A 25,122-nucleotide genomic window follows, 5' to 3' on the forward strand; every position below is an offset into this window, starting at 1 on the left:
TTTTTCGGACAGTTGTCAATGAAGTATGCTTTATCGAGTAAAAAGCATATCCCGCAAGTCTTAAATAACCTTAATGTAATGTCATTGTGGTTACACATGAGAATAATCAGTAGGTTTCTGCCTTGTTTTATTCACTTTGCTACTGGCAATGTATCAGTATCTTAGTATAGATTAGAAAATGAATGTTTTCTTCCTTAGTTTTTAGAAAATTTTTGGTTTAGGGTAGTTTGTATTGAACTTTGCATATTAGTATAAAATAAATGGATCCTTTTCTCATTGTAAATATCTGAAAGACCTGTATCTCCTCCCCAAGCCCTTTGAAAATTCAGGGCAAGGGACGTAATTTGCATCTTTCTGAATCCTGTTGCATTTTGTCCCACTCCCACAACTGTATCAATATACTTAATAACCTGAGGTTTAATATCACTGTGTACTGCATCTGAAGAAGTGAGTTTATAGTCATGAAAGCTCATGCAGAAGTAAAAACCAGTTAGTCTTACAACTGCAACAATATTTGAAAGTTATTTAACTCTCAACCTAATGAACAGAGCATATTAGTCCCACAATGTCACATTTTATTGCAGAATTCACACAGAAATAGTGTGACTAGCCCAAGGTCACCCAGTGGGTTTCTGTGGTTGAGCAGGGATTCTTTGATCTTGTCCAGGGAAGGACCGAGAGGAGATACTGAATGCATGAGAGGGAGAAATGGAGGACATAGCGCCAACATCCACAAACTGTTCACATATTTTGGTGTGTGCATGTATGTCTGTCTGCCTTCAGCCACCTGTCAACCCATGAATTTCATAAGCTTTTCTTAAGCAAAGAATCCTCAGAGGTGCTTTTGTCAGTTGCTTCCTCTGAAATATATAGCCTAGAGTACCTGGTACTCATTGGTGGCTTCCCATCCAATACTGACCCTGCTTAGCCTCCGAGATTAGATGCATTCTGCCTTTAATGTATTTAGGCTCCGAAGCTACACAGAAAATAAAAAGCCCGAAAAGCAATTTATGAGCAAAAACACTCAAAGAGAAACATGGTAAAACAATGAAAATGAAACTATAGGAGAGCAAGAGCATAACAGAAAAATTAACCTTCCAATCTATATTTAACTAATAAGTAATTGGGGAGCCACAACAAATGATAACCAGATATTCCAGGTACAGGAATGTTGCTTCTGAAATCTTTTTATAGCAATTCCACACAAAAAAAGGTAAAGCTACAGCAGAATGCAGCTATCCCTCTTCATGTGCTGCACACATTAGATGCACATTTTAAGCATTCATATTTGCAGATACTTTACCAAGCCATCTGTGACATCTGTGCAGCTCAAATTGAGTGGCCCATGGTGACAAGTGCATGGTCTGGAATGTGACTTGTCTGCTCTAAGAACCCTCATAGCATTGTGGCAGACAGAAAACTGCATTTCTCCTTCTCAACCCAATATGCAAATTATTGTATGACATGCTGGGCAACAGCAACTTCAGATGTTTAGACTGCTGGATGTAGCTGTTCGGAGTCTTGGTCCAAAGGCTAAAAGGCACTAGGCCTGGAAAAGACTGTTTTTTTCCATTTTGCTGGCCAGCAATGAATAACCTACAAAATTCATATGGTACCAAACAATATTCCGTCATCTAAACTTCCTATGATAGCAAAACAAGTATGTTCACCTCCTAAAATAAGTTGTAGCTGTGACAACTATTGCTTTTTAGTTTTGTTTTCTTTTGTTGCAGTCCAGCAATAAAACATACAGATCAAGTGCTTGGTACATAACAGTAACTGTGCCTCAGTCATTATCTTTTTGATGGTCCCTGTGCCCTTCTCATCGTCATATTTAGCCATGGTGACAGAGAATCAGTGTGTGTATTTTCTCTTTGAGTTGCTAAATTTGATAGACTGCATATGGCTTGTATTCATATCTGCCTAAAGTTGTTGTCAGGAGTCCAAGAGTAACCATTAACATGACCAAAGGTTTACTTTACAGGTTTGATGGGAAATGTACCCAGATCTGTTCAATTTCAGTTGAATTCCTAGACTATGCCATCACTTTTAATGCACTAGGATATAATCAAATGTTACTGCAGTTCTACAGCAAGGGAGAAATTTGATCAAATAATTGCATCTGTTACTTAAGGGCTGCAAGCAGGAATGTATTTGATGTTTTAGTATCTGTTGAGTGGCTCAATAAAACAATTGGTGCAGGACACAAAATACTCTCATTTCATAGCATCCCTCTCACCAGGGTTTTCTCTTAATTTGTTGCTTATTTTGTATAGTCATATGTAATTTAGATCAATGGCAATCATCTAATTTGTTTTACTTGCAATCATAATCATACTTAGCATTTACTTAGCCTGTTTCAAGAATTTGAAATGTTTTACATACATTATCACAGTGAGTCTTGCAACCTTCTTTTAAGGCTGGCCAATTTTGTTGTTCCCACATTGTGGGTAGGAAGATGAGAGAACCATTACTTGCTAAATCCTCTATGGTCATTTAGGTTGAGCAAAACAAGAATGGATAAAGGGACTTTGCAGTTTATATTCTCCAGCCTAAATCTGGAAGTAACTCCCAGTTAGAGTACATGCACTGAATCAATGAAACCAAGGGCCCAGGAAAAAGCTGCTTCAGGTCACTTCAGGTATACACACAAGAAGAAATGGGTAAATCTGAACTCATTAAAAATCTGGGAACATTTTTGTAGAGAGGGAAGGGACTTTTCATAGAATCGTAGAGTTGGAAGAGACAGCAAGGGCCATCACAGTGCAACCCCCAGCCATTCAGGAAATCTCAATCCCTGACAGATGGCTATCCAGCCTTAAAGACCTCTAAGGAAGGAGACTCCACTACACTCTGGGGGAGTGTGTTCCACTGTCGAACAGCCCTTAGTGTTAGGAAGTTCCTCCTAATATTGAGGTGGAATCTCTTTTACTGGAGCTTGCATCCATTGCTCCGGGTCCTAGTCTCTGGAGCAGCAGAAAACAAGCTAGCTCCCTCCTCAATATGACATCCCTTCAATATTTAAACAGTGCTATCATATCACCTGTTAACCTTCTCTTCTCCAGGCTAAACATCCCCAGCTCCCTAAGTCGTTCCTCATAGGACATGGTTTCCAGACCCTTCACCATTTTAGTCACCCTCCTTTGGACACGCTCCAGTTTCTCAACATCCTTTTTAAATTGTGATGCCCAGAACTACACAATATTCCAGGTGGGGCCTGACCAGAGCAGAATAGAGTGGCACTATTACTTCCCTTGATCTAGACACTATACTTCTATTGATGCAGCCTAAAATTCCATTGGCCTTTTTAGCTGCCGCATTGCATTGTAGACTCATGTTCAACTTGTGGTCTACTTGGACACCCAGATCCCTTTCACATGTAGTCTCATTCAGCCAGGTGTCACCCGTCCTATATCTGTGCATTTCATTTCTCTGCCCTGTGCAGTACCTTACATTTCTCTGTGTTGAAATTCATTTTGTTACCTTTGGCCCAGCTTTCTAATCATTAGAAGGTCATTTTGAATTTTGATCCTGCTCTCTGGGGTATTAGCTACTCCTCCTAGTTTGGTGTCATCTGAAAATTTGATAAGTATGCCCCCAATTCTGTCATCCAAGTCATAGATAAAAATGTTGAATAGCACTGGAGCCCAGGACAAAACCCTGTGGGACCCCACTGGTCACTTCTCTCCAGGATGAAAAGAAGCCATTGTTGAGCACCCTTTGGGTTCGGCCAGTAACCAATTTTAAAATAGTACAGGGGACATTATCATGTTATAAAACAATTGAAACCCTGTTTTAAAACTGTGCTTGGGCTACTAAGCACAGTGAATAGAATTTTAAAAGGAGGTGGGTTTTTTTTTAAGGGCATTATTCTGCTCTTACAAGTTTGTGTTCTATGTTGATACCATGACTGGATTCAGTTACGTCTCATCTGTCATCACTTGCCTGGAGATCTGAATTGTGTCCCAAATATAGTGGCCTAATTCCAACATTGTACTGACTGTGCAGCAGGAGAACTTTCTCCTCCTCCACTTCTCAATGTAGTGAGAAATATATTGGAGGGGTGATTCCCACCTCTCTGAAGGATGTTTGGGGAGTGCATCACAAGTTGCAGTGGTGTTGGGAGATCAGCCCCTTGATTGGTGAACACCTAGAATACCTTATTGAAAATGTGGAGGCATAGAAGGGGAAATGGAAAAATTAGGAAAAAAGAGGTTCTCCCGGTTTTTCCTAAAGCATTTTTCCCCAGAGAAACTGAACAAAATGGGTAATGGGATATTCTTTTTTAGAATGAAGAATATTTTTTCCCAGACAAAAAGTTCCATATATATTTGTTTTTAAAAGCTATGCAGCAGGTAAATGTTTATGTATGGATATGTACAACATCTCTCATTATTGCAGTTTCTGGTCTAGGTATATCCTTCTATCAAGTTTTTTTTTATGGTAATGGGAGATTTATGTCTGCTTGGCACTATGGATCACTACAAGAGACAATTTTTGTTTTGTTTTACTAATGTTGAATGCTTTGTCTGTTGTTGTTGTTGATATTATTATTATTCATAATCTAGCACAAAGAGGTCCCTTATAGTTCTGAACTTTGTAGTTCCATTTGAAACAAAAACAGCAAAAATTAGATTAGCAAAGACAATTTGTAATTCTCTCCTGGAAATAAAAGTATTTTTAACTTATCAAACATGTCACTTTTATGCCAAGCCAAGTAATACATAATGCATTTTATGTTATTTAGGTGGGACGGTGACATTCAATCTGTAAAGAGGACAAATGTGTTTTTTTTAAAAAAAAAAAATCTGAAAAGTTCCCCCCAAAAAAAACAAAACAAAAGGGGTATGTGTCATTTTTTTCACAAGAGCTTTAACATTTCTAAAAATTTTGGATATATAACTAACCTCATCCCACCACATTTTTAGATTTAAGCCATTGTTTCTAAGTTGTGTTTTATGTGTCACATTGACCTTAATCTTCTAATACTTTCTGCCCTCCCCATACGCGGGGGATCCATTCCGGACCCCCCCCACACACACACACATATGAGGAAAAGAGCATATGGGGAAAAGAGCAAGTACACGCTCCATTATTTCTGCCTGGGCTTGCCTTCCGTGGAAGCTCAAAGCCACAGAAGGCAAGCCCACCTATAAGGAGGGCCGACTGTACAACTTATAGTAGATGTATATGGTTCTACCTGCAATCACAAAATAGAGCGAAGCACAAATGAATTCGGGAACACTGCCTATGATTTGGTTACTGTCTGGTGGCCTGATCAGCTGCTGTTCAGGAGTTGTTGATGTGTGCACTTCAGGAACCCATCCTTCTAACTCTTCTTTCTGGAATAGCCCTCCCAGAAAGATAGAGAAGTATTTTCTATAAAATAGGACACTTGGCCACTCAGCCAGGTGAGAATCTGTGGGCAAGAGAGAGTATTCCCCCCCCCCCCCCGGGCTCTGATTTTTCTCCTGCAAAGTCCCCTCCCATTGATTCCTACTCAATCTGTAGCAATAACTTCCTTATTCAGAAGTTGTGGGTATTTAGAACAGAAGATCCCAAGTATCATCAAGCTGTTTCATATGGGAGTATGAAGCATCTCCTGCCAAGCCATTAAAATCTTTAACGTCCCCAACCTGTGCCTGCAAACATATTGATGGCCAGTATAGTTCCTTAACCACTAGCATGATATATGCTCTAATGCCCAGAATGTGCAGTGATACGGCATAGCAGGAATGGGGAAATGTGGGCTTCTAGATTGTTGCTTGCTATTTGCTGTACTACTAGGGCTGATAGGAACTGAACTTCAACATCTGAAGGGCCATGCATTTTCCATGTTGCTTATAACCCATCCCAGTTAGCAGCCTTGAGTCTGTGTTGTTAGTATAATATAACATCTTAATTGATACAGACCTAGAGGCAAAGTTAAGTTTGATGTAGTAACATTGGATATCTGTCTGTTTGGGGAAAACATTTCTCTGTCAATGATATAAGCATCTCTGTAAGTTTTCGCAACACTACCCTCAACCCCATCTAGTTGCTGCAAAATGCAAATAATTTGACATGTGATTCAGAACTTTGTCATCCTAGGAACCTTTTGTTTGTTCAGTCCCCCTGCCCACATACAAATAAAATTGCTTAACTTGGAAAATAAAAAGAAAGTTGCATAGGGATTTGCAAGGAATCTCTGGATTGGCTACATTTCCACTCTGTGTTAATACTAGATGCTTATCACATAGTTCAGCATAGGCAGCAACAATTCAGTGCTGGCCTTTCTGTTCTTAAATGTCTTGATTTCTGTTGTACTGATACAATCAGAGCGCATTCCTTACACATTAATTTGCTTCTAAAAATGTTTATTTCCTGCTGATGGACGGTAAAACCTCAGTCTCATGTTCACCCATGTTTCCAGGAACTTGATGATATCCTGATGTTGAACTGTGGAGAATAATGTTATGAGGTCAGGCCTATTCTGAAAAAAAATCTTGAGTTTCAGTTCTTCCTTCTTTCTTAAATAGTAGAATTCTTGCTTCGATGCCAGCACTCAGAAATGCATTAGAATACAGTCATTCACATGTGATCTGGAAATTTTTTTCATTTGTTTGGACTATAATTCCTATCATGAGGCCATTGACCATGCTACCTTGGAACAATTGGGATTGTAGTACCACACATCTAGGTCTTCAGTATCTTTACACAGTAATCAGGGCAGTTGACTAGCTGGCCAAAGTCCATTTGTGTTTTGTCACAAAGATTTTATTATGAAATGATGCAAAAAGAGATTAATTTTTAAACATTTAAACAGTATAATTACTCTTCATGCCCAATGTAACAAAATAATTGGCTAAAGAAGCCATCCTATTATCTTCACTTGAACTCTAGTGTTAGGATCATGTACCCAGGCCAATTGTTAACAATATTTAACAGTTATCGGCCCCATCATGTTCCCACATTGTTCCCCATTTTTGCATCTTTACAAGAATGTAAATAAGTACCCAGGAGGGACAGTAGTTAGCAAAATGGCTTTGATGGTAAAATACAAATTTTTACATTATACATACACACTTTGAAAAATATGCCAGTTTTCTTGTAGCTGAGAATCTCAGGCCCTGTCAATGTTAGCATGAGGAAGGCAAAGACTAAACTGTTTTAAGACTCAACAAATATATCACAGGAGCTCAAGAAAGTCCTATGAGATTCCCGAGTCTTTGGCCAGACTCAGAGAAGGGCAAAGGTATGTTGCTAAAATAGAAAATGTGCTCACTCTCAGGACAGGTGGAGAGTGCATTTGTGACTGTTGCTTATAGTCAAAGTGTCATCAACACAGTTGGATTTCAGCAAATGTTCTAAGGTGGAAGAGATTCTTACATTTTTTCGGATGTTATTGTACTTTTCTCCGTGGTCAACACGGCTACCCCAGATAAGATATTCCTTTAAATGCCATAGTACATTTTTTTAATGGTGACAAACCTGCATGGCTCTCTCTTTGGTATTTTATAAGCCAGGTGACTGATGGAAAAATCTGTTAAAAGGGAGCTATGTAATCAATAAAAATCTTGTGGCGCAGTGGTTAAATGCCTGTACTGCAGCCATTCACTCGAAACCACAAGGTTGCGAGTTCAAGACCAGCAAAAGGGCCCAAGCTTGACTCAGGCTTGCATCCTTCCGAGGTCGCTAAAATGAGTACCCATATTGTTGGGGGCAAATTACTTGCTAATTAGCTTACTTGCTGTTCACCGCTATGATCTTTGGAATAGCGGTATATAAATAAAACAAATTATTATTAATTATTATTAAATTAATTGGCAGGTCTTATTCCAGGAGGACTGTTGTTAGGCAAATTGATACAAACTTCAAAAGTATTTAACTGGCAATCTACTTGTTCATCTTGGACAGATGCAAGTTTAGATTTTGCACTCTACAGTTTTTTGACTGGTGGCATAATAACAGTGTTTAAGGTCATTTTGTAGTAAATATAGTGTCATATAAGGCTGGGGAGAATGGCTGTTCCTAATAACAACATAGCTTGCTATAAGAGCCTTTGAAGGGGCTCTTATGGTAGCAAAGAGTCAGCAAGTCTCTTGTTCTCTGCTCTGGGCTGGCTCTGAACTAGTTTGTTATTGCCAACTCAGTGACCTCCCCTGAACTGATTATACAAGAGCAAGCTGAAGATCTGTCATATTATTATCTAAGAGATGAAAGAATGAATTAAGTGTACTAATTAAAATCATGTATAGATGGATTGATTCATAATGTGATAGATTGTTTCTGGTTCTAAAAAGAGATTCTTGCAGCATATGACACATTTACTTGTCAACAAAGAAGCAGCATAGTGTGGTTGGTACGGTGCTGAAAGTAGATCTGAAAGAAGAGGTATAGATCATAACTCTGTCGTGAACCCCTCTAAGATGCCTTGACTAGTCACTTTCTTTCAGCCTTTCCTACCACATAGGGTTTTTGTAGGACTAAAACAGTATGTCTGCCATTTACACCAACCTAAGCAGTTTGGCAAAAGGGTAGAATAGAAATGTACCAAAAGGAAATAATTGTGTTTGCTTTGAAAGAAAGCAAGTTGCTTTTGAGAGAGAGGTGTGTCTAGCTAATACCGGTATTAAAACTGGGGTGGAAAAAAGTGTAGCTGTCCACAGGTTATGAGGATGCAACTCTCATCAACCCTAGCCAGCATAAGTGAACATTGAGGATTGCTGGGACTTGCAGTCCACCAGTATTTGGAGAATCCCATGTTTTCCATCCTTTTAAAACAGAAGGAGAACTGTATTAACAACATTTAAAAACACTATTAAAAAAGCATCTATGTCCTTGCCTGTTAAGAGTTTTGACAAAGAGCCCTAAACAATGTATTTAATATTCACAACAGCTTTAGGTTTAATTAATTGGATTTTATTGTATAGGATGGATACCTCTACTAACACATTTCTTACTGCCTCCCTTACTTTTTGACTTTCTCAGGATTTTGACATAAGACCATCATGAAATAATTCTGGCACTGTCAAAAGCTCTTGCTTAACTTGGCCAACATCATTAATGTAATGTGATTTTTCTCTTGGGAATGCCCCCTATGACAGAGTCTTGTTATGGAGCAATCTTCTGTTCCCATAATAATTGAATTCTCTATCTCATACAGGAGTCAAACTGCTGAAGTCAACAGCATGCCACATGCATGGTTAAAGCTGCACCAGCCAACATGACATGAGCAAAGGGTTGAAGAGCTTGGTGTAGGAGTGTGATATAATTACACACAGTTACCCTAGGCAAAGTCTTTATAGTTCTAGCTGAGCTGGCCTGTCTGAAAATGAAAATTAGGCTAAATTAGTTCCATATGTCCCCTTCATAATTAACTACTAGCTGATAACAATCTCCTTGGAGTCTTTGACTGGCTTGTAATTGCATGTTGTAATTGCTTCTTACTTTTAGAATGTGGGCCATTGTGCATGTAAATACCAAGGTCTGTGGGATGTGGCTTAAAAGCTTTGCATATGTGTGTATGTGTATAGCTAAGAATGTTTTAAAGGAAACTGGATTCTCATAATTGTAACATCAAGTTTAATCTGTCACCTGCATTGATGTCATTCCAAGTGTTCATTTTCCAGCAAAATACTTAGTAATATTCAACATGTAATAAGACAGTGGTGAGTCTCAATCCTGTCTGTGTTATCACAGAGTAAGCATTAATCAAACATTGTAAGCAGAGTACTACTTAAAATTTAATTATCATGTAATAATTGAGTCTCTCTCAGAATGGAAAATGCACATTCAGGCCAATTGCCTATGCAGAATTCCTTCATTCCCAGGCTCTCCTAGACTGCTTCCAGCTTGACCTTCTCATACATATTATGTGCAATTCATTATGGTTCTTTCACAAGCCAGCCTTATGATGTCTCCATTCCTAATCATCACCCCATGTTTTCTATCCCTTTCCCCTGTTTTGTTCTCTTAAGGGGATAGTCAGGAAAGACTCAAGTCAGAAATATAAGTCTTAAAAGGTGGGATGTTCCATTGCTCTTTTCCCCTTTGCTAAATATAGTTTTGACATTGCCAGTGATTCTCGTCCCGCCTTCCCTCACTCCGCTCTTTACTTCTACCATGAAGTCTTCTGCTCCCATCTGATTGAATAAGATAATCAGAGTTAGGCCTTCTAATGAACAGGAATGTCATCCTCAGATGGAAATGAGAAAGTGGGCCAAGACATGACATCTGTATAGTTCTGCCAAGATTGGGGTAAATAAGAGAGAAAACAGAAATGGCTGGAACTATTTATTTATTTATTTATTTATTTATTTATTTATTTTAAGATATTGTACAGGCCTAAAATATTGTACAGGCCTAAATGGATCTGTGTAAACTGAGGCAAGAGATCAAGCACTCTTCAAAATAATGCACTCCAGGATTCTGAAATCCCACAATTCTATAAAACATGTTTAAAGGGACATGCACAGATGTATGGAAGATACATTTCACATTACACAATTATAGCACTATTATTCCACTTAAACTGCCATGGTTCCATCTGATGAGTATTGGCATTCATGGTCATAGCAACAGGCATCGTTCACCCTACAGAATTATAGCACTATTATCCACTTGCTGTGGTTCCATCCTATGGAATCCTAGGAATTACAAGTCAGGGAGGGGTATCTTGAATTTTCAACCAGAACTCCCTAATGCCTCAGCAGACTTTCAGTCCCAGGATTCCATCAGATGGAACCATGGCAGTTAGTGGAATAATAGCGCTATAATTACATAATGTGAATGGGCTCCTGGTGTGTTTGGGACAAGACCACTTGAGAACAGTGGAAGAAGTATGTAGAACTCAAGAGTATACTTTTCATGATCTGGCCACTGTATGGATAGGATATAGTATATTTTGTATGGCCTGATGAGCCACGAATTCAGAGGAAACCTGATTGTAATGAATAAGAAGCATATTGGCACACCTGGTTCATTCTGCCCTGCTTGCAGTAAGAATGGCTAAACAAGCTAGGGAGCTTCACTCTAAACTTAGTTTATTTTGCCATCTTGCAGCAAGTAGCTTCCCTATTCTGGTTTGTTCCTTCTCAACAAACCAGGGGTGGGGGGAATCCAGGGGTTTGTTCTTTGGTTTGCTGGGAGAGAGACCAAACCAGAGAAGGGGAGTTGTTCTTTACGCAAAGAGAGAATAAACCAATTGCAGAATGAAGTCCTAGTCATGTCCACTGCAAGCAAGAGAAATTATGCAGAATGCACCAGCATACTGTTCCTTCATAACAAATCAGGGTTCCTGGCTTGTCGTGTTGTGCATATTTTACAGTTCTGCAAACAACAAAAATGGAAACATTGGCACTGAGCAAAGGCAGGCACGCAGCTAGAAGCAACCCTAATCAATTTAGTGGTGAGGATAGTTTATGCATAGTAAAATGAACATGCATAGGGTCTTTCATTGATCACATATGCAAATATATACTTCATTTGCTCACAGTTTGCTTACTCTGACTCTACCAGAGTAAGTTTAAGAAGTATCACTGTTAACTGGCCTGAATCTTGTTGGTTAGTCCCAACTAGAGTAAACCCTGAAATCAACTGTTAAATAGTGGGTAAAATTTACATGGACAAATCATATGGATTCAATTTTTCTACTCTGGTTAGGACTAACATTACCATTCAAGGCAGTGTCTCCAGGCTCTTGCTATTAAAACTTTACATATTGCTGTGTAGGGTGCATGTGTGTATCTTGCACAACATTTGGTCTGTCATTGAGCTGAATGCAAGCTATTGTACAAGATAAGTCAGAGAAAAAAGGAGAAAGGAAGATACATAATAGGAATTTGAGTAGGTATTTGCTTATAGATAGCTGGAATTCTAAGATGCCTTCCTGTAACAGAACTGTATCCAGAATCTAAAACTATTCTAGTCTCTCGGAAGGATTTAGGTTACACACACTTTCAGCATGGATTCTGTTTTCACAGCTGATATCCATACATATAACTATTCTAAGAAAAAGAGGATTGGGTAGAGTTTGCTGCTAAGTTGTTTACTATGAGAACAATCCTTTCCTATGCCAATGTCCATGTGCCACATTTAATAGTAAATATTTTGTTTGTTGGTTTGTTTATTTTTAATATTTCAAGCATATCGTGTAACAGTATGCTTGTTCATTGCAATATTAACAGTATGAATGGACTGGGGAGAATTTCAGTGTATTGTGACTGCTAGAGGAATGATAAATTATAGGTATATGTTGTAAAAAAAAGATTAGGTACTTAGACCCACTAACAAAAAGAATGTTACATTGATCTATATACTGCAGTTAGTGGATAATTTGTCCTTTAAAAAAGGAATGCAGGTATGGCATTTTAATGGACGTATTTTGCTGGTAAGAGTAGGTGGAGTGATTCCCCTTGGGTATAATTGCTTCATGTAATTACAAGTTAAAAGCATCTTTTGGCTCCAAATTGAGATTGTCTTGATAGCATGTTGTCATTCTCAATATAGGTTCTCAGTGAAGAAAAAAACATAGCCATGTAATTGTTATCCTTATGACATGTTTTATTGATGTAGAGGCACTGTATGTTCTGACAACTGATAGCCTCCTGTGAGATCATGTCCAGAGGAGGGCATTTGCAGAGGAGGGCAATAATGAAGGGTCTGGAAACCGTGCCCTATGAGGAAAGACCTAGGGAGCTTAGTGTGTTTAGCCTGAAGAAGAGAAGGTTAAGAAGTGATACAATAGCCCTATTTAAATATTTGAAGGGATGTCATACTGAGGACAGAGCAAGCTTGTTTGCTGCTGCTCCAGAGAATAGGAGCCAGAGTAATGGATTCAAACTATAGGAAAAGAGATTTCACTTCAACTTTAGGAAGAACGTCCTGACAGTGAGAGCTGTTTGACAGTGGAACACACTCCCTTGGAGTATGGTGGAGTCTCCTTCTTTGGATATGAACAGGTTAAACAGGTAACCATCTGTCAGGGGTGCTTTGATTCTGTGTTCCTGCATGGTAGGAGGTTGCACTTGATGGCCCTTATGGTCTCTTCATCTCTATGATTCTGTGAGATGCAAAGATTTGAATGTCATCCATGATGGCATTTATCTGATTTCATAACAACTGACTACCCCTGAGTTATTTCTCAGTATTGGCCAGGTTTATTCCCAAAAGCTTCTTTTCTCATGCAAAACAAAGAAACAAATGCCATTTATAACAGAAAACAGTGAAAAGGTCTCATGCTAATCTCTACCAGTATAGCAGTGTAAGAGATTTCTTCCCCTGGTAAGGACAGAACCATTAGGTTCTGCCTAACTTTGCAGTCTTTTCTACATTCTAAATTGCAGTATCTGAATAAGACAGTTTAGTGGATGGAGGTTCACTGCACTTAGCTCAGATAATGCAAACATCTGAAACCATTATTTTTTCCTGAAACATACTAATCAAGGATCTCATTTATCTCATTAGTTATTCTAGAATAGAAGCTGACTTAGGAGGAACTAAGCCAATTGTATATTGGCAGTTGTTCCTTAAATCCAGTCTGCACAATCAGCAATGTCATGTGGCTTGTGATTATGACAGGAGAGTTTCCTTGTTTTCTGATTCCCAGACAAAAGTGCAGGGCATTATTGATGTTCTGGCACAGAACTTCTACAAGGCTTGGTTATTTTTGTAGGGTTTGCAAGACCAGTTTAAATGCAACATACCAATTCTACAATTGTGACTGCAATACACTACTGGATTGAATTCAGGGTGCTGGCGATGCCATTTAAAGCCCTAATTGTCTTACTTGAAGGAGTGTCTCTCCCTATATGTGTCTGCCTGATGACTGAGGGGTCTTCCTCTGTTTCCAATAATTGAGGTCAGTCCAATCTGGGAGGCCATAGAAGTGGGACTTTTCAGCCATGGCTGAAATCCTTCCCATCAGAGGCCTTGTTGGCTCCAAGGCACACATCATTTTGGTTCAAAGTAACAATATGGCTTTTTAGTAAAGCCTTTGCACTGAATTGATTTATTCCAAAATGTCCATACACATTAAACTGTTTTAATTGTTAATTTGTATAATCTGATTTTAGTCTGGATTATGTTTATTGTTTTAAATGGTTTAAACTAATTTTTAATATATGCAAACTTGAGAGCCAGTGGTATAGGGCAGTCAATATTTAAATAAATATTTAAATATTTAAATACATAAATATTCTTTGGTATCACTTTTACTAGCAGCATTCCTCATCCCACATCTTTCCTGTTTTGGACTACAACTCCTGTAATCCTAGCCAGCAGTCTATATATAATACAGAGTTGTAGTCAACATCTGGAAGGGTTTGGTTTGAGGAAACATTGGTTGATTTAGACCAGTGCATCTCAGTATTTGGTCCTCCAGCTGCTTTGGACCTCTATTTCCAGGATTGTCTATCAGCATGGCCAGTGGTTAGAAATTCAGGGAGTTGAAGTCCAGAACACCCAGAGGGACCAAAGGTTGAGAACCATTGTTTTACTTTAGATGATAATATTGTCACCCTTCTTATTCTCCCCTTCCTCCTACAAAGTAGTTTCCCCTTTTATAGCCACCCTTAGTATGGACAGAGATTCCAAGGTCACCCACTGGACTTTCTGGCTGAGCCTGGAATGGACAAGGCTCTCCCAAGTTGTAGTCAAATGCTACCTCTAAAGGATTGGTAGGAATGAGTGTTCAGTACCAAAATAAGCATACGTTGCTTCTAAATTATTGGAGTTTATTTTTGCTTCTTTGTCTCCCTCTCTTCTCTCTTGCAAGTAGGTTCTTTGAAGGGCACAAGTTCATATCTATTATTTTAAGTGTGTTGTAAGCCTCAGAGCTATTAGAAAGGTCCCATAGGAAGACATATATAGCAGTGGTGATGATCTTTCCCACATTGCAGGATATGATTTTAGGTTGTTCCTCCATTTAAAAGGCTGAAATATTTTGTGCGTGTTGCTGTAAATCGTGCAGTATCTCCCCCACAAGCTTTATTTGGCAAATCTCTGTACATTCACACACTTTAAAGCAACATTTCTGTACAGTGTCATGTGGTTTTTGTTTATAGGAAAAAAGACACTAATCCCCCCCCCTTTTTTTTTTTTAAAAAGTAATGCCAAGACAATAGAAACCCTTTTCAATCTATAGAGACTGAGAGTCCCCATACTGAGTTAATAAGTTCTGCAAAGATGCCTGGAATCATCATTATGCTCTCCATATATACAGGACACTCTTTCCCTATAAAAGCCATGATTTGGGGAGGGGGTGTTGTTCTCTAGCTGGAAGACATTTTTCACCTTATTAAAATATTGCACCCCTGTTTTATGATGATGCTAGGTGGCTAGTATAAATGACAAGGAGCCTTATTATGCTCCAAAACGAACTTGTAAAAACGCTACTTGTAAGGTAACTTTATAAGGGATCTTTATAAGCTATGTAATAACAGACAGGTTAACTGATTTGTCACAGCTGACAGCCCAAACCTGTTTGCTGCTGGTTTGGATCTGCTTCTACTAACCTGCTATGTGCAGGTTGTCTGGGAAAGGAATCACCACATCCTACCTCATTCCTCTTTAAAAGCAAAACTATCATAAATTATATGTAGGGAGGGGGGCTGGGGGACACAAGAATTCACCTCTGGAAGTTAGGTCCTTGCTTCCATGTAAGCAACACAACAAATTGGATTCAGCACAGAATAATGTTTTCATCTACTCCAGACCTTCTTCATTTTGCTGAGGCGTCGGAAATATATTGTGTTTCTGCAGTATGTGAGGTAGTCTTAACACCCTACACAGTTCTAACACCATATTCTACTTTAACTGTCATCTTGGGAATCCTTGTTGATTTTAAAACAGAATTGAGTTCATATATGGGTTATATTTTGTGATCAGGGATGGACAGTTCTTTCTGTTCCTGGTCTATGTCAGTTTGCATTTGTAGGCTCGTAATCTTCCCACTTCTGCATCATTCTGTGGTGTGTTCTTTTAAACATATGTGAATGCAAATCTGCATTACTTTCAAACATCTTTTCACAAAATAAGCATTTTAAATTCCTTTTTCATGAAGAACAATGGGCCCTTGGCATCCACTGGGGTTTGGCTCCAGGACCCCATGTGGATACCAAAATCCCTGGATTCTCAAGTGCCATTATATACAGTGGTGTAGTAAAATGATGTCCCTTATATAAAACTGCAAAATCAAGGTTATCCTTTAATATGTAAAGCTAGGTTAAGCTATGTTTGGCTCTTTCTAGTTGTGATTTGGGCCCAGCTTTCTTCAGAGTACACAGGGAAGCAAAGGATTTCTGAGGAAATGGGAGGGAGAGAGTTAGCCCATTTATTCAAAGAATTGCCTGCCAAGACAGAGTTTAAAGCAGGGGTTCCCTTTGGGGGTCCCTCGACCCTTTCTTGGGGGTTGCCAGGTTGGGATTCCCCCTGCCTCCCCCACCTCCCTTTTTCCCCGCGGGTGCTGGCGTTAGCACCGGCAACTGCAAGGAGAAGGGGCCGGGGCCACCTCATCCTCTTCCCTTCTCCCCACGGGTGCCATCAAAGACACCTGTGAGGAGAAGAGGAAAGGGCCGGGGCCGCCTCCTCCTCCCTGCTTCTCCCCGCGGGTGCCTTCCAAGGCACCCGTGAGGAGAAGGGGAAAAGGCCAGGGCTGCCGTCTCTTCTCCACTTCTCCCCGCGGGTGCCATAGAAGGCACCCACGGGTAGAAGGGGACAAGGATGGGACTGCAAGCCCCAGCAGCCTTTGCGGCTGGAAGTCCCACCAGTAGCCTCCCTGATTGGTTGGGAGGCCAGGTAGGGGCAGGACTTCCGGCCGCAAACGCCGCTGGGGCTTGTAGGTGGTCGAAAGTCCCGCCCCTACATGGCCTCCCAACCAATGAGGGAGGTCACGGGTGGGACTTTTGCCAGCAATGGGGGTCGCGGCCCAACAAAGGTTGGGAACCGCTGGTTTAAAGGATACACCTGTTACCATTCCCAATTAAAAAAAAAAGTATTTGGACCTGTAATCTGGTCATGATGGAGAGGGATCAAAAGCAGAGCTCAGGAAAGTTTACTTTGCTGGCTAGGGGATCATGGGAGTTGTAGTCCAAATAGTAACTTTTCTGAACTCTGGTCAGAAATAGGGGCATATCTTTCTAATGTGCCAGAAATAGCACATCTCCATATCTCTTTGTTTGGCTCCTTTCACGTTTTACAAAGACAGCCAGTGTGGTGTAATAATTTGGGTGTTGAGTTAGCATTCCAAATCCCCAATTGGCCAGGTAACAAGTCACGCATTCTCAGTTTCAGAGGATGACAATGGCAACACATCTCTAAACAAATCTTGTCCAAAAAAAACCCTATGATAGTTTTACCTTAATGTCATTGTAAGTTGGAAATGATTTGAAGGTGCACAGTAACTACTCTTGGAGAATCTAAGAATCTAAGCTAAGCAACTGACTACTGCTTTGGAATATTTTCATGAAGTTTGATTCTACTTCCTCTACATGTTGGAGCACAGAACCATTGCCAATATTGTCCATGCGGCCACTTCAGGTCAAACCTTTTTTGGAAATCACTACTATTCACTTCTCTGTGTTATGTAAACAAGAGATGGTGAAAAGAATGAGGGGAAAAAATAAAGGGTATGGTTTATGGCTCTCTGAGCATGGAAGGTCAGTGCTTTCCCAATCTTTCCAGGTGGGAGATTTCCTATGGTTGTTACTTGCCTCAGGCTGTTAGATCAATGGGTTCCATCAACATTGTTCTGGTGTTTTAAACCTTGTGTTAACCTTGAACATAAGTAGCAGGTGTTAAATGCATCATTTCAGCTACTCTGAAATCTGAACCAAGTACTCAGCTGGAAGTGCAGCATTGGGGAGGGGAAATATTCTAAACACGTGGAGCTTGCAGACCTCTGCAGAAACTGCCTCTAAATCAGAAAGTTGGATAACACCTTGCCCTGCTGCAGTAATTCAATGCTTTGCTAATCTGGCATTGCACACTGCATTCTCTCTTGCAGCCTAGTTCCTCGAGTAATTATTTCCACAGCACTATTTAGCAGAAGTCCCATTATAAAGTATCAGATTGTTAGCACTGTCAAATTGGGATTAAAACAATTAGAAAGATACTTGACATAAATTAATTTTCCCAGGCTGTATCTTTCATCTTGAAATCAGCTGTCTTTGCTTTAAATTATGTATTTTTTATTTGAAAAAAAACCTTGTCTATATGCTGAAGAAGCGATAATAACCTGACTGTTATACAGAAAACAAGGCAAATAGTGCAAGAACCCAACAATGGGAGGAAAAAAATCCCTTAAATAGGCAGCTAGGGGGATGGCCCATGCATGGTCTTAGATGTCTCTAAACTAATGCATAGGGCAGGGGACATAAGAGGAATTTGACCTCAACACAGCAAAGCAAGTATAATAGGCACCACTGAAACCTGGTGGGATGGGTCTCATAATTAGAATGTAGTAATAGATGGTTATAATGTATTTCAGAGGAATAAATCAAACAGTAAGGGAGGACTAGCAGCTCTATATATCAGGAATGATTCCACCTGTAAAGAGATCCATTACTTAAATCCTGGAAGCCAGGTTGAGAGCATCTGGATAACAATTAAGAGAGAGGAGAAACAACAGGGATGCCATTGTGGAGGTCTACTACAGACCTTCAAGATAGATTGAATAATGCCTTCCTGGAACAGATGAACACACATTCAGAAAGGAGAAATCAGTAGATATGGGGAAATTCAACTATCCTGATATTTGCTGGAAGTCAAATATACTCTGCCAAAAATATAAGGTCCAACAAATTCCTCACTTGCCTTGCAAACAATTTTGTTATTTAGAAGATGGAAGAGGTAACAAGGGGAATCAGCTATTATGGATCTGATCCTAACCAACAGTGATGGCCTGATTAATGGAGTAAACGTGTTGGTATCCTTGGGTGGGAATGACCATGTTCTCCCAGAGTTTGTTATACAGATGCACAAGGAAGCCAAACATAGTCAAATACACATTCTAGGCTTTTAAAAAGTTGATTTCAGTCCATTTAGGGAAATACTGGGTGTTATCCCATGGACAGGCAATATTAAAAGAGAAGGGAGTTCATGATGTATGAGTGTTTCTTTAAAATGAAATACTGAAGAGACAATTTCAAACAGTTTCAGTGAGGAGGAAAAATATAATGTCACTCTATTCTTCTTTAGTCAGACAGTATTCTGACCAAAGGTCAGACCTTTGGTCAGAATACTGTTTCTAGTTCTGGGCACCACAGTTCAAGAGGGATATTGATAAGCTAGAGTGTGTCCAGAAGAGAATGACCAAAAGGGTGAAAGGTGTGGAGGATCTATTGCACTATGAGGAGCGGCTTAGGGAGTTGGGTATGTTTGACCTGGGGAAGAGAAGGTTAAGAAATGACATGATAGACATGTTTAAATATTTGAAGGGATGCCATATTGAGGATGGTGCAAGCTTGTTTTCTGCTGCTGCGGAGACTAGGACCTTGAGCAATGAATTCAAGCTACAGAAAAAGAGATCCACCTAAACTTTAGGAAATCTTCCTGATAATAAGAGCTGTTCAACAGTGGACTACCCTACCTTGAGTTCCTACTTTGCTGGTTTTTATCTAGAGGCTGGATGACCATCTGTCAGGGGTGCTTTGATTGCATATTCCTGCATGGCAGGAGGGTGTGGTTTCTTCCAACTTGAAAGAATGCAAGTGTGTAGTCTCTACACATGAGGAGGGAAAGCAGGTGCTATAATGCTAGTTCCATCCTCCCATCCTGTTTTCACTGCCCCCATGTGTGGAAGGCTATTTCAGAGAACAATTTTCTGGCAGGGGGGGTCATACTACATAGTTATACCATTATGATTCCACTGTAACTACATTGATTACATTCTGTGGAATCCTGGGGTTTGCAGTTGGTGAGACACTAGAGCTCTTGGGCTGAGAATTTTAAATACTCCACCCTCAACTGGAAATCCTAGGAGTGAACCATGCTGTGCAAAGTGGAATCATAGTGCCGCAATTGTATAGTGAAAGGGGCCTTTGAGTTCTAAATCACAAGGAAGACGTCCTCAGATAAAGGATGTTCTCCACCAAAGGCAGTCATATCTCAGCATGTGAGAATGATGAAAATGGTGGTGAAGGGGATAGAATTTGTGTGCTTTTGCTAGCTAGTATAAAAACTACACCTGAACATTTTCAGGTGACAGTGAATCTGTACTTGACACAAAACCTAAGTTAATAAGCATATTTTATGACAGCTGTGATGAAAATACAACTTTCTTAGATCACATGGAAGATTCTAACTGAAGGGGTAACGTTTTAAGAAATCAGAGCTTCAACAGGATTTGAAATCCAGTTGGGTCTTGATGCCTTTGATGATGATTTTCCTGTAATGAAAAGTAGAGGAAAAGTTGGTTGTTTTTCACGCCCCCCCCCCTGCCCCTTTTCTTATGGGGAATAAGCAGAACAGGTTTGGTGTAGGTGCTGAGCAACTAGTAACATTGAGTAGCATTTTGCAAGGCCCCTTAGCACCATATATACATGTTTTTTTCTCAATTATTGTAAATAGTAGTAGAATTGAGTCCCAAAACCATAAGAGTAAAATTCTTGTTGGTTTTTTTCACTAAATTTGAGAAGACATTCTGAAACACAACTTGGCTATTCATACTTCCTTGTGAATGAAAAATTCTAAAAAAGTGGAGCTGTGGAAGAAAGATACAACAACTTTATGAATTTTTCTCAGTGTTGTTCAGGATGTTTGACCTCACCAGTCAACATACTTCTGTGAACCAACCCCATTATCAGTTGATATCGTATGTCCAGTTCTGCTGCACACTGTGGATGATCCCAGGGGAAAAAACCAGGATGAGGGGAGACTACTGTTGTAAGTTATCTACATGTGTGATGTCAAGATGCGTTGTCGGCTATCGTGTGTTTATTTCAGCAGTGACCTCATGTGCAAGTGCAAACAAAGCCTAAATTGAAAATTGGTAGTCCTAGAATGTTTATTCCTTGTTATGACATCATAAATAATTTCAGTAACAGTTCCCTAAGTAATTCTTAAAATGTTCTGAGATTTTGAAAGAGTTCTTATTTAAATGGAGAAATTAAATGTGCCTTTGATAAAATGTGAGCATTAAAAAAGAAAAGAAAAAAGATCTGGCAACTGAATTTATATAGAGTGTTTAGTGGCTACGTCACCATACACATTTATAGCAGAAAAGAGTATTGAGAGCCTACTTAATAAGAGTGCTTAACTAGCAAAGGAAAATTGGGTTACATTTGAGATTTGCAAGAGCATTAAAATGCTTTAGAAGATACTGCTGCAAATGGTTCCAACCCAACTATTTTAGCCTATTATTACAGCCTGGGCTCATGAGAACACAAACTTCTCTAAGTTCTCATTGAATGACACTCCCAGTGTTTGCATCCTTGAGAAATTTACTCATCAACACAGTCTGATGTCATCACAGACAAGCTGCCCCTCAAGACCTGCTAGGAAACTGAGACCAAAATTATACCAGGCCAGTTAGCATGAGTTCTTTCAAAAAGACCCTCCCCCCCCCTTTAACATTTCATTCAGGTTGAGATACTGAAATTTTAGAGACTATGAAGTGCCTTGGCATTCTCTCAGCCTCCACCTTAAATAAAATCTATCTTTTGCTTTGAATAGTAATTCTACCTGACTGTTTTATGTTGCCTGACATAATGCTGAAAGCCACAACACTTGTTCCTGATCAGTATTCCAGGCAACTACTCCATTCCATTTCTTTCCTTCAATCATTTTGTTCCTCCCCAACCCGTAGTAGACACTAGATTTTCTAAAAGCAGTAGGGTGTATTTCTCAGTCAGTATGCAGAGGCTTGGGCTGTAACATTTGAAGATGAAAAAAAGAAAAGAAAAGGTGCTGTGTAAATAGGAAAACAGTCCTAAGAGGAACTGGGCATGAGCAGGGAAGGTGTGTGTGTGCGCAAGCGCCTTTCCTAGTGACTTAGAAATGTGGCTCTGTTGGTTGTATTCCAAGGGAAGTTAGGGCAGTTTGCTTGGAAAGGATTAAAGTCTCCTTCTTTCATCTTCTCTTTCCTTCATTTTCTCAACTTTCGCTCACACCTTGGAGATGGAAATCCATGCTACTGATTTTGTTATGAATTTTAACTTGGTAGAATTGTAGGCTACAGCGTTCCTAGCCAGCAGCAGTGCTCAAACCCTTAGTCTTATTCCTGCCTCTTGACAGATGCGCTCCTAATTTTCCTTAGGGGAAAGAGGAGTCTTTCATGCAAAGCCTGGCTTGCATCTGAGGGGCAGAAGGCAGCATAATAGAGGCTACACAGAAGTTACTCCAAACAAAATCCTGGCATGTTGCAGCAGAGCCAAAGGAGGAAAGTAGGGCTAATGATGGCTCTGCTGAAAAGCCAGCTCCATCAAGCTTTGCCTCTTCTGCAGTTGCCAGCCAGCATTATAGGAGAGGCTTTGTTGCATCTCTCTGCTGGAGTTCGCACCCATGATAAACCAGTGATAAATCAGGAAGGGCAAATTTGAATTGGAAACAGGGTTCTGAACTATTACTGCTGTAAGGTGTTTGTGATCTTCCTGGCCCCTTGTGATCTGCCGGATCATATATTATACATTTGTGCCTATGTATAGACATCTGGGGGTAGAGCAGGTGAGATTGTGTGGAATTTATTGTTGCTGTGTGAGTTCAGGTTGTTTCTGACATGGCGACCCTAAGGTGAACTTATCACCAGGTTTTCTTGGCATGATTTGTTCAGAGAGGCCTTTCCCTTCCTCTGAGGCTGAAATAGTGTGACTTCCCCAGCGTCAGCCAGTGGGTTCCAGTGATTAAGCCGGGGTTTCAGTCCTGTCTTCAGCCATTCTTGCCACCCAAAAACCAGCTCCAAGAAGTTTCCCTGTCCTCCAGATTCAAATCTACAATGTTTAGGGGGTGGGTGGGGGGGTATTCACCCTCTCATGTTTGCAGTTGTAATTAAAGGTAGAAAGTATTTAAGAGTCTGAGGATCCAGTGGTTTGGGGGCAGGGAATGCTTTTGTAGTTAAGGAGTGAGGGTCCTGTTAAACAGATGAGATCCAGAATCAGAGGTGGACACTTGCAGCTGATCTGGCAGCCAGTTTTCTAGCCTGGGACTTTCCAAGGAAAACACAGATTGTCAAAAATGCAAAAACAACAACCCAGAAATAGCCAGAAGTTTACTTCTGGTTTGGAAAAAAAATCGTCCATTTCCCCTTTGTTTAGACAGACAGATAAGAGGTTCAGGAATGTAGAAGGGTTGAGGACCACAAGAACATCCTTGAGGAAGAGGACCAAATGCAACCCCAAGGCTGTACTAGGTGTACCCCCCGTCTACATCCTTGGCCACTACCCCCTCTCTGACCACCGTGTCATCCCTATTGTGACTGTTGCCTTCTTGTTGTGCCACATGGCCTGGTCTTGTTGTTCCTTAATGCCAAGTTGGTCCATAAGGAATTCATGCAGATCCATGACCTGACTGTGTATGAGGAATCTGGCTTACCATATGTGTGGCTCCCTTGCACAAGCGAAGCTCTTTATTTCAGGAACTATTTAAAAATAACCTTTCAAGGAACTCTGAATGAAATGTTCCAATATAGTGCACTGTTGCCTGGGTTGTCCTTGACTGGCAGCTGCAGAAACCCAGAAATACACTGTTCTTAGAAAGGCACTTCAGCAAAGTTCTGGCATTGCTGCTGTTACTTTTCCAAGCCTTTCCCCTCCTCTATTTAAATCCCAGGTTTTACTTAGCATGTGGAAGGATTAAAGAGTCACATTCCAGACCCTTGTCACATTCAAGCTTAAGAGCTCCAATTCATTTTGGAAGCTTTCTGGCAGAGACAGTAACCATTCTCCTTATTACATGAAGGCCAAGATCCTACACCAAGCAGCCATAGTGTAATGACCCACCCATGCAGTTCCATGTCCTCCACTGTGCCATATTAGCTGATTATTATTATTCATTATTACATTTATTTATATCCTACCCTTTCCCTAAAACTGGGCCTCAGGTAGGGATGCCATATACCGGTTGCCGCTGGGAAAATCCTGCTTTTGGGACCCCCTCCCGGTCACAGCCCGGTTTGGCTCCCACCCATGCATTTGTCCCGGTCCGGGGCCCGTTCCTGCGGCCATTGCCGCTGCTGCTAATGCAGCTGGCCGCGGCGCCAACCCACCTCCTCCTTCCCTTCCTGGACTGGTGGGCAGCATCAACCCACCTCCTCCTCCGGCTCTGCCTTCCTCCTCCTTCTCGGCGGCAGCAGCACCGCCGCCACCGCCGTCACGTCTCCCACGCCAGGGCCAGGGCTTTCCTGTGCGTGCGCGGGGCTCTAAAGCAGGAGCTCGTCCCCTGCTTTGTTGCCAGCCAGCCATTGGCCAGCTGGCCAAAAGGGACGGGCTCCTCTGCGTGCGCCGCCCGGGCCTCAGCAGGGGCCAGCAGCAGCATGCGCACCTGCGCTGCTTCCCTGCGCACGCTCGTGAGCCTAAAGAGGAGGAGGAGGAGGGGGGAGCAGAAGGAAAGGTGAGTGAGTGGCCATTAGGTCTGCCTTGGGTTTTTTGGTTTTTTTAATTAATTTTTAAAAATATAAAATACATTTTTTTATTTAATTAATTTTTATTATTGCTTGTTTTATATTTTATTTCATTAATTTTTATTATTTCTTGTTTTTATTTTATTAATTTTTATTATATCTTGTTTTTTATTTTATTAATTTTTATTATTGCTTTTTTATTTTTTTCTCATTATTTTTATTATTAAATATATACACCCCTGTCTTGTTTTTTATTTATTTTTCATTATTTTTATTATTAAATATATAAATATGGCCAGAAAGGGAAGTCCATTTCTGCCATCTGTCTAGGAATAATGCCAAAATGTCCTCCATTTTGATCAAGCCTTAGAAACATGCATTTAGATTAACAAATTTTTTGCGTGTCTTCCATTTTTATAAAAACGTGTCCTACATTTGAAAACATTGTCCTACATTTGTCCTGGTTTGGAGGTCCTGGCTTATGGCAACCCTAGCTTCAGGGCAAGCCCTTGAAGGGCTGCTCCTTACCAGGGGATAGAGAAGGGAGGAGGAAGCATTTCAGAAGAGGAAAAGGTGGCTGATCTTTGTTG

At 40.3% G+C, this 25,122-nt stretch overlaps 1 protein-coding gene and 1 non-coding gene across 4 annotated transcripts in view; one reads left to right on the top strand and one right to left on the bottom strand.

The window, feature by feature from the left end:
• CMSS1 (cms1 ribosomal small subunit homolog) overlaps window positions 1-25,122 on the top strand; it is a 254,657-nt gene that overhangs the window by 201,002 nt on the left and 28,533 nt on the right. The window contains exon 2 of one of the 3 annotated variants that reach the window (XM_089512408.1): window positions 20,722-20,862. The exons of the other annotated variants lie outside the window; for them this stretch is intronic. Coding sequence (XP_089368534.1) covers window positions 20,722-20,862 — 141 coding nt within the window. The remainder of the gene's footprint in view (window positions 1-20,721; window positions 20,863-25,122) is intronic. 3 annotated transcript variants of the gene reach the window in all.
• LOC149319806 (U11 spliceosomal RNA) lies at window positions 1,125-1,276 on the bottom strand. Its single transcript, XR_016280330.1, has one exon. It is a non-coding gene; the product is annotated as a U11 spliceosomal RNA (small nuclear RNA).

The sequence above is a fragment of the Sceloporus occidentalis genome, unplaced genomic scaffold, assembly GCF_023333645.1.
Source record: "Sceloporus occidentalis isolate IW3139 unplaced genomic scaffold, rSceOcc1.0.p SCAF_2, whole genome shotgun sequence".
NCBI classification, from domain to species: Eukaryota; Metazoa; Chordata; class Lepidosauria; order Squamata; family Phrynosomatidae; genus Sceloporus; species Sceloporus occidentalis.